Raw genomic sequence first — 9,874 nt, 5'->3', positions numbered from 1 at the left:
CCATGGATAGATTTTTAATTGGTTAAATTCTCAATGGTGATTAATTGCCTGATGATTAATCATTAACATCCCTGCTCCATACCTTTGCCTGTTGCAGTGTTTTGGAGTTTTTTGTCCATATGTTTTTTGTCCAGGTTTTCATTGGCCTGTTTGCGATCAGATCACCTAATTGGCTACAAAAATGCAGATGAAAGGTGTGGACATTAATCTGAATTATACTCAGTACTAAGTTATGATTTTAAAAGAGTAGATTACATTGTGTAGTGCATACTAAAGTACAAGTAAAAGTACAGACTTAAGTGCAAGTACTCAGAAAAATGACTTAATTACAGTAGTTTGAGTATCTGTAATTAGTTACTTCCACCCCACCAAGAAGTTAGTGAATCTGCTCCTTACAAATAAAAAGTTGTATTTAGTGTGCTGAATCAGCATTGCTCATTTAACCATGTCTTGACACCAGAGAGTGTACTTTATGTCCCACGTCATCACCTGTAGCTGCAGGAAGGGGACACCTCTGTGTTGTTGATCAGCAGCATTAAAGTAAAACAGGTTCACTTACAGACGAGGCCTTTTCAGTGCAGACTAGAGGGTAAGAGTACCCTGATCACCTGAGGAAAATGTGTGTAAAAGACATTTCAAGCTGTTTATCAAAGCTGATACCCCGCATGATGTTGCCAGCTTGCCTGAACATGCTGCTTTACAGGCGGAGATGTCCTTTCACATTCGGCATTCGGTTTTACAGGAGCACTTTGCAACAATAAGCAGAAATCTGCAGGGCAGAGATGTGCAGTTTGGTAAAAGGTCTGTAAAAGCAGTGTGTGGGTTAGTGTGATTATCTTGCCAGGACTCTTCCTACAGCTACATTTTTAGAGTTGAGTCTATAAGGCTGTAACTACCAGATATTTAAGTTACTGATTAACCCAACAATTATTTTTGCTATTAACTATGTAGTCAGGTGTTACTAATAACATTAACAACGGCTTCTTTTCTATTCATGTGCTCCAATAAGCTCCTTCTGTGAGATACGGAGCCAGCATGCACAAAGCCAGAACCCTGAAACTGATGCAGCTAAGTGGAATTCAGCCATCATTAATTGCATTATTTACACCTGTGCTGTCCTTTTAGTGACATGTCAAATGTCCCATGAAACAGACCTGTTGCTTGTTTTGTCCAACCATTGCTTCAAAATCCCAAATTATTCAATTAACCATAATATCAAACTGACAAAAAAAAAGCATGATTTGAGAAGCTTGAGCTGGAAATATTTGATAGATGACTTTAAACCCCGAGAGGTCTTCAAATTTTAACTTGTGGTACCTTGTTGGAAAATTGGTTGTACTTAATGCAATCTGATTGAGCCATCTGAAGCACTCGGGGCACGAGGTGCACTTCAGTTTGTCAGAAAATTTCAATTGGATTCTTTCCAGGAAATTAGCAGCAGAAAAATCCCCTCTTGGCTCCTGTTTATGGAGGAGTTTCATCTTCAATCATTTTTGTTTTAATTTTAGAGGGTTTACTGAACAGAATGGTATAAATGAATACTCACCAGAACGTGTAATCATTTTATAGTAAGCTTATCAAAACGCGTTCCACCTGTAAGTTTAAATGTTCATTAATAGTAAAGTCAATATTTTGTACCAAAACTCAATTTTATTGTCAAAATAATTATATCAGCCAGATTTTTTAAAATTTTTAAACTTCAATGAAAATACAGCACTCCTTAAGTCAGTGGTTCCCAAACTGGGGGGCGGGCCCCCCTGGAGGTGTATGGATGACCAGGGGAGAAACATACAGAGTGAAACAAACTTGATTTATGTAGGGAAATAAACAAACAAGAGTTTGCTGATGCTATCATGTAATCTATATTTCTCTAAAATTCAACGTGAATCCTTCTGTATCAGTTTATCCCCCATTTATTGTTAATGATTGATAATAACCATGGGGTGGGAGATGTAAACTTTTTTCAGCTTCTGAAAAAAAGTTAAAGCAACTTCTGCAAAAAGTCTGTGTGAAGATTAAAGTGTATAACAACATGCAGCAACGGTTTGAATCAGTCACAATCACAGGAGACTTCATCCTAAAAACCGACAAATGAGCTACTGCATGTTGGCTTTTTCTTATTGTTTATGTGCCAGTTATTACTTTTTAAATTGTATTCATTCATCTTTAATAAACATTTCATGTTTATGCTTTATGTAAAATGTTTAATTCGTCAAGTTTTACACTTTCATCTCATTCATAAAAGTGTGTTTTGTGCCAATAAAATTTATTTCACCAGAATTGAGGAAAATGTATCCAGATTGTTGAGTCTACTTTCACTGTAAATTAAAGAACTAATAAATAGGTTGCAACCTTTTTTTTTTTTTTTTTTTTTTTTTTTTAATTTGGTGGGACCATTTAAAGGTAAAATCAGAGGGATTGTCAGTGTCATTCCCAGGCTGTCAAATATTGACATTTTAGGTTGGATTGCATGCATTTAAAGGCTAAACCATTAATTCATTCATTTCACTGACCCCCCAAAATAAATGCAAATTATACCACAGACCCCATCAATATGAGAGGATTTGTCTTAAGGAATCCCCTGGGTGTTTGTTTAGTTTTAGGTTTATTTTTTTAGGTGTAAAGATAATAATTGAAAACTGAACATTATCTTCTAAATAGTAAATTACGGTGATCCTAGTTTGATCATAAGTCAGTCAGTGAAACAAAAAGGATCACTATAAAGTACAATTAATGAAAACAGCCTACCCCTTTTCTTCCCTTGTTCTTTCAACTTCCAAAAAAGGTGATAAAAGTTGAAATATTCTATTCCTCATTTTGCTGAGGACCCTGCGACCTACTCAAGAACTCCTGTTAGTCCCTGGGCTAACCATTTAATCAGTTACATTAAATAAATAAAGAAATAAATAGATACATATATGTCTCAGCACGAGAATTAATATGAAAATAATAAAGTAACTCTATAATATTTATTCTCACAAGGACCTGTGACCTTCTTGTATCTTTATTTGATGGTGTTATACTACTCTGATACTATCTTCCTCACATTTATTAAGTATTAAATCCTAAATCTCCACCTCACTGTTATTTTTATTCTACGTATTTTTGTCCCAACCGTCACAGACAATAAAATGACATAACAGCTTGGACTCACCCTCGGCTCATGCTGGCTGCTGTCGCTAGATGGCGCTAGAGTATCGACTATCCCCCCTCTGTGTGTCTCCACAGCTCAGCACCACAACACTGGAGGAGTAGTGGGCTCTTTTTTTTTTCTTCCCTGGGAGCCTAATGGGAAATTTCAAGTCACCTAAATAAAAAGGAAGGTGTAATTAACGCGACGCGCTATTAATTGCATCTGCTAGAGAGCGGATGAAGGGCAAGAGGGCGCACTTTTTTGATTACTGGCCTCCACAAAAAGTCTACTTCACAATCTCGAGCTCAGAGAGACTCGGGGAGAGACACGGCTTTATTTCAGGGTGTCACTGCGTGCCAGGCATCCAAATGGCAGGTCAAACGGCGAGTGGTGATGATGCAGACAGAGGGACATCTTTTATTTCCCTGCACCGACAACAAAACAGCGTGTGAAAGCGATACTCATATACTGAGTAACACTCACTGTATCTGGGACGGATGATATTAACTGTGCTTATTATCCCATGTAGAGGCAGGGCTGCAACAATTAATCAAAATAAATCATATTGATAATCTATTGATCAGTTTAAGAATAAAGTTAAAAAAAAAAAATCTGATTCCAACTTCTTAGATGTGAATATTTTCTGGTTTCTTTGCCCCTCTATGACAGTAAACTGAATATTTTGATTTGTGGACAAAACAAAACATTTGAGGACGTCATCACCAATGGACATTTTAAAACATTTTATGACATTTTGTAAACTAAATAACTAATTGAGAAAACAATCGGCAGGATAATTAAATAATTGTTAGTTGCAGCCCTGTATGTACGTTAATAAGCCATATCGCAGTTGATGAAAACTACAGTAACGTCTAATGAGGTCACTTTTGAATAGAAAGTACAGACTCTAGTGCGGGGTATTATGGGAATAATTACGGCACACTTTTCACCTGTATGTCATTATTCTATCCAATAAACAAAATCTAAATAAAATTGGATAATCACACTTTAAGTCACTACAAACCCAGGTAAGGCTGTTGTTTATTATCTATCAGTGGACAAATGAATAAAAACGATCGCCCTACTTTTTATTGTTTATGATCAGGTTAATTACTCAGCGCCATTAATAACCGATCATCTATGGATTCCCAATCGATCCTCCTCGTTTAGCTGATAATGCTGAGGCGTGTAAATCTCATTTTCAGTCCATCCATACACAGGCTCATCTTTTCACACTCTGCACTGCTGCAGACATCAGAACAGGGACTGACTGGCAGCCTGTCGGCTGAAAGGGGGGAAGAATCCGATCGTAATTAATATTATTATGACAACCACAGAGGGCAACACTTTCTTCCTCTTCTTCTTTTTCTTTTTTCTTTCTTTCTTTCTTTTTTTTTTTTTTTTTTGGGAGTTAAGCAGGAAGTGGCAGGGAAATAGCAGCTTTGCATTTTGCCTGTCAGCGCCAAAAATAAAATGAAGCAGAATAGATTTTTAGAGAGATGCTCATACAAATATCACACCACAGGCTCCTATGGGAATATTATAGAGAAGTGACACACCATAAGGGAAGAGGAAAATACCAGCAGGGTCACCACTGTCAATATCACTGCCACTAGAAGTCCCTACAGAAATATTAAGAATGGATTTTGCTTTTTTCGTAATTCATTGACCCAGAACATTTTTGTTTTGATGTTAGTATCTTAGGGACAAAATTCAATCCTTAAAGTTTTGTTTAAAAAGATGAAACACTTCTTTAAATCCCACACCGTGTGATGCGTTTAAAGTCCGGGTTGTTTTGTTCAGGGGTAGAATGAGCAGGATTCGTCAGAACTGTTTGCAAACGCACCAGAAAAATTGTTAATTGTTGTGTCTCATTCCCAGGACGTCACATACCGACGTTTTGGGTCGATAAAGCGTCCTGAGCACAGCAAAATATTGAGAAAAATAAGAAAATACAGGCAGAGGGCTGCAAGGTCTCTGCAGATACAGTCACCACCACATACTTGAAGTGATGATTAAAAGGGATTATGTTTATATGAATCTATACATTTTTCTTTTCAGTAAATACGTATTATGCCTTTAACCTTGGGGTTAAATAACTCAAGTGTCGAGATTTATAGCCAAAAATGACCAAACCTTCCTGATGCAAATATTGGTGTCCTGAAGTCCAAAAAAATACAAAAGAATTTGGCAATTATAATACATTTTAAAATGCTAATAACAGGCTATTTGTTTGAAACCCCATGTGAGATTTTATCTTAACCTTTATATTTTAGTTCATAATACTGAGACACTAACACAGACGGTGAAACCTCTAGTTACAAATAAAATAGTGGTGAAATCAAAATATCACCACGTCAGACCCATTTCAGTCTCCCAAAAGGACCACTACTGGTCCTCGGGCCCCACTTTGGGAACCCCTAATTTAACCCTAGATGGAAGCTGAGGTTTTTCCCCAGCCAAAGCCAGTCCATTTAAAAGCAGCCTGGGGCAGAAACAACACACATCATCGGCTCACAATCTTCCATTCATCAACCCTGCTTTTCTCTCGACCATTAATTCCAGCCAAACCAATGGAAGCAAAGAAACATATTTTTTAGCACCACAGATGTCAAAGCAGATAGTGAACTCACCGCAGCAGCATTAAAAACAGAATACATTTAGCCTCGACGTTGGAAAAAAGCTGTTTAATATCAACCCCATTATTTAAAAATGTGCAAGTCCGTTGTTCATGTGTCAAGTGATGAAAAACACCTACAGGCGTTTATCACCTCTGCTTTATCTACCCCAAGTTCATCCAGTGAATATGACATAGCCTATATCCCCCCAAAATAACCAAACCACTGGTTTAACAAGCAATGAAACAAAAACAACAAGAAAACAGCGTCGGATTGCTACAGGTCTACATCCCACAACTTGAATTTCCAGTGAATTATCGATTCATTAAAGCTACTGAGGAATTATTTCAATGCTAGGATCGTTTCTGCTTATTGTTTTCTGCATGAGAAATCAGGAGGGAGGGAAAAAAAAAACACAAATAAAAAGCTGTTTCCACATGAGAGGAAAAAATAAAAGTCCCTGGATATCTGTTTTTTTGCATAAAAACGAAAAGCAAGCTACTGTACGGAGAAAAGATGTATATACATTTATAGCTGTGACGGTCCAGGCTGTGGCAATCCCGCTGAAAAAAAAAATAAAATAAAAAATATTATGTCTCTCTTTCTTCCCTACAAAACAAAAGCCTCCTCGGTGTCATTTCATAGGTATATATCTCGCACTTTGTGTCATCTATAAAAGCCATTGTATAATAAATTACAATCTCATTAACAATACTAAAAAATAAAATAAAATGTCTACGAGCAAATTTCCCCCCATGTAATAAAGCAACATAGACGAAGATGAACAAAATGGCTGAAATGAAATGCAAGGCAACGACCTCACAAACAGATTAAAATAACACCTTGATAATAATAATAATAATAATAATAATAATAATAATAATAATAATAATAATTTTGATCATATGCTGCAATTTTTTTGGAAAGTCCCAAAAATGTGTTTTGGGAAGAAATTGAAAGGCCTTATTATTATTTTTCTTTTCAAACTGTAATCATGATGATTATTTTCGTTTTTATCCTCTCTAGGTCTGATTCGCTGTGGACTGTTCTCTACATTTAGAGATTAATCTGAATTCAGTCCTTAAAGCACTATATTTTGATTGGAAACACAATCTAATGTAATTTCAGAGCGGGCTATCAAATGGCAAAACAGAATTCCTTTGACAAATTAGACAAATTAAATTGATTTCACATTTTAAAAAAATCTTTAGACTGAAAATAATAAAACCCACAAAAAATTATTAAACCGTAAACGAGCATAATTTCGGCAACAAAATGAACGTTAAATATCACACAAATACAAGGCAGTAGGTAGGCTATGAATGAGACTGGATTTAAAAAACTGTTTTTGAAAACAACAATCCAAAAAAAGTGCCCCAGTGAAGAAAAAAAAAAAAAAAAATAAAAGGGATGAAGCCATGACTTTTAAAGTTATACAATATTTACAAAAGTGGATCCCAATGTTCTGTGAGAGTTGGTGACATATATTTTTGTAGATATCTATATATCTATTATAGCCCATCCTGTTGTGGAAAAGTGCCAGATAGTCCAATCAATCGCCACGGAGCCCTTCCTGGAGCTGGGAGACTCTCTGAGGGGAGGGAGAAATATTATTTAACGCGTGTTTTTGAGAGAAATATAACGGACGTTTTGTTTATGCTGCTGTTTGACTCATGATAGAGGTCATACACTTTTTATTTCCGCACTCAGGCCAAATTATTGAAGAGTTTAGCCAGCGAGCTGCACAAATAATAATAATAATAATAATAATAATAATAATAATAATAATAATCTGTGTTTACAACTAAATCCTGACCTCGTTGCTCACAGAATAAATAATGGCCTGCAGTTTCCCAGCAGCAGCAGCGGCTCAGTCTGTGCTGCCTGGCTGACAGATGGGACTCAGGCGATGCTCACCCTCAGCTGGACTCCACTGGACTGGGGGCTGCAGCCTTTAAACTGGCCTCCAGTTTACTCCATTAACGCAGCTCCTTTGACCCCCCTCCTGCACCACCCACCCATCACTGCTGGACGCACAATTTGAGAGCTACAAAACTAAACGCCTTTGCATTTGTTTCCCTCTTTTTTTACGCACAGGAAAAAAAACGTGTTTTTGTTGTGGTTCGATATAAAAGTGGCGAATGGAAACCATTCAGCTTTGCTTTTCGTCTAAAACCAGGTATCCCTCTTCCTCCCCCTCCCTCTTTTTTTCGTCAAGTATAATATCAATACACAATAGGGGCTACACCTTGAAACTGCGTCGACTGGAGTCACAGTGCTGGGCATGTATCCTCGGCTTATGTTCCTTTAGCTCTGCTGGGAGAGAGAGGAAAAAATGTCCTGTCCTCCCCTCACTCATGTTCCATTTCTCTGCAGATATTGTGTGAGTACTCACTGCAATCTATTATACATAAAACACCCACTATAGCGTCTCATAGTCCAGTGATTTATATATAACCTTGGGGATAAATAAAAAGGAGAAACATGTCCTGGAGGAGCGCTCCAGCGGAGTTCATTGGACCGGGGTCTGGACCCCGTGGTGCGGCGGCGTGTCCCCGTACACATCCTCGCTCCCCGGCAGAGCTCCGGGAGGGGTCATGCGTTTCTCCTTCTGTCTCCTGTTACAAAACCAAACCCTCACTACTTCTTTCTCCAGGTGCAGACTGTCCGCCAGGCTGATTATTTCCGACGCCGCCGGTTTAGGGCACTTCAAAAAATGGCTCTCCAACGCTCCCTTTACGCTTACCTCGATTGAAGTCCGTTTTTTCCGTTTTCTCCCCTGCGCCGCGATTTTGTCCAGGCTGGTCGGGCTGCCCGAGGTGGAGTCCGCCTCCTCCAACCACTTGTTCAACAGAGGCTTCAGCTTGCACATGTTTTTGAAGCTGAGCTGCAGGGCCTCAAACCTGCATATGGTGGTTTGGGAAAACACATTTCCGTACAGGGTCCCCAGGGCGAGTCCCACGTCCGCCTGCGTGAAGCCCAGCTTGATCCTCCGCTGCTTGAACTGCTTGGCGAACTGCTCCAGGTCGTCCGAGGTCGGCGTATCCTCGTCCGAGTGGTCGTGGTGGCTCTGCGGCCGGTGCTGGTGCTGATGCTGGGACGGGGGGTGTCCGTGATCGCTGAGGTGCGGGCTGTGGTGGTCGTCATGACTGTCTCTTAGGTTATGGTGGTGCATCCCCTGGCCGCTGCCCGGGATCAGCCCGTTGACGCTGAAGCCCGGCTGGGAGTAGATAAGGCTCTGGCCGTTCGTCGTCGCCATGCTCGGTATGTGCGCCGCGGTGGTGGTTCTCCACGCCCGGCCGTCGTGGTGGTTCCCGTGCGTCTGGTGCACCAGGTGGGGTGGCCGCGACTGGTGCTGCAGGTTGCTGCTGGAGTTGTGCATCTCGTCCCGGGCGCCCTGCACCGCGGGTTTGATGTCCTGCTCCGCGCCGAGCGGGCTGGAGGACCACGGGGCTGCCTCTCCGTGGGACAGCGCCGTGATCCACTGGTGTGCGTGGCTCAGCGTGTGGCTGTTGCTCTGCAGCGGGTAGTCGCTCTGCAACAGGCTCTGCGCGTCCCGGTACGCCGTGGCTTGCTGCATGCTGCCGGGCTCCGAGTGCACGATGGATGCGCTGGAGGTGAGGATGCTGTAGTGGTTAGACGCTGCGGTCGCCATGACTCTCGGAGCCGGACTGGTCGCTCGCATTAAAGGAAGCTCGCATTTGACAGATCCTCTCCTGCCCACAGGCGGCTCCCAGGCGCTCTGCCAAGTGGACGCCGAGGCGCACCTGGACTCCGCCCCGCCCCCCGCCGCCCATTGGGTGCCGAAGGATGATGGACGTGGTTACCAAGGGCAACGGCGTGGCGATTGGCTGCGGGGAAGTCTCAGCAAACACTACTCTCTTTGTTGGAGAGGTGCGAGTTGAGGCTCCCGTGGAAGCGGAGAGCCGGAGTGCAGCATGGGGAGACGGAGCACCGGGATGAGCAGTGCAGCTGTAAGATACAGTTGATTTCCTTTGATAGTCAGCTTCTATCAGGACTCTGTCGGTCTGCAGGTAGTCTGGATCTGGAGACCAGGAGCTCCTTCAGTGGGATGATAAAAACAAAAGCTCTGCTGTGTGAGATATAGTCTACAGTTTTTAAT

General features: G+C 40.9%; 1 protein-coding gene across 1 annotated transcript; it reads right to left on the bottom strand.

Moving 5' to 3' along the window:
- Window positions 1–5,801: 5,801 nt before the first annotated feature.
- pou3f2b (POU class 3 homeobox 2b) lies at window positions 5,802–9,684 on the bottom strand. Its single transcript, XM_084726093.1, has one exon. It carries the CDS (start codon window positions 9,434–9,436, stop codon window positions 8,264–8,266), a length of 1,173 nt encoding a protein of 390 aa, XP_084582219.1. The 5' UTR covers window positions 9,437–9,684; the 3' UTR covers window positions 5,802–8,263.
- Between the last annotated feature and the right edge of the window lie 190 nt (window positions 9,685–9,874).

This window comes from Lutjanus erythropterus, chromosome 9 (assembly GCF_056507025.1).
Source record: "Lutjanus erythropterus isolate fLutEry1 chromosome 9, fLutEry1.hap2, whole genome shotgun sequence".
NCBI lineage: Eukaryota > Metazoa > Chordata > Actinopteri > Lutjaniformes > Lutjanidae > Lutjanus > Lutjanus erythropterus.
This window is presented reverse-complemented; position numbering and strand designations above follow the sequence as displayed.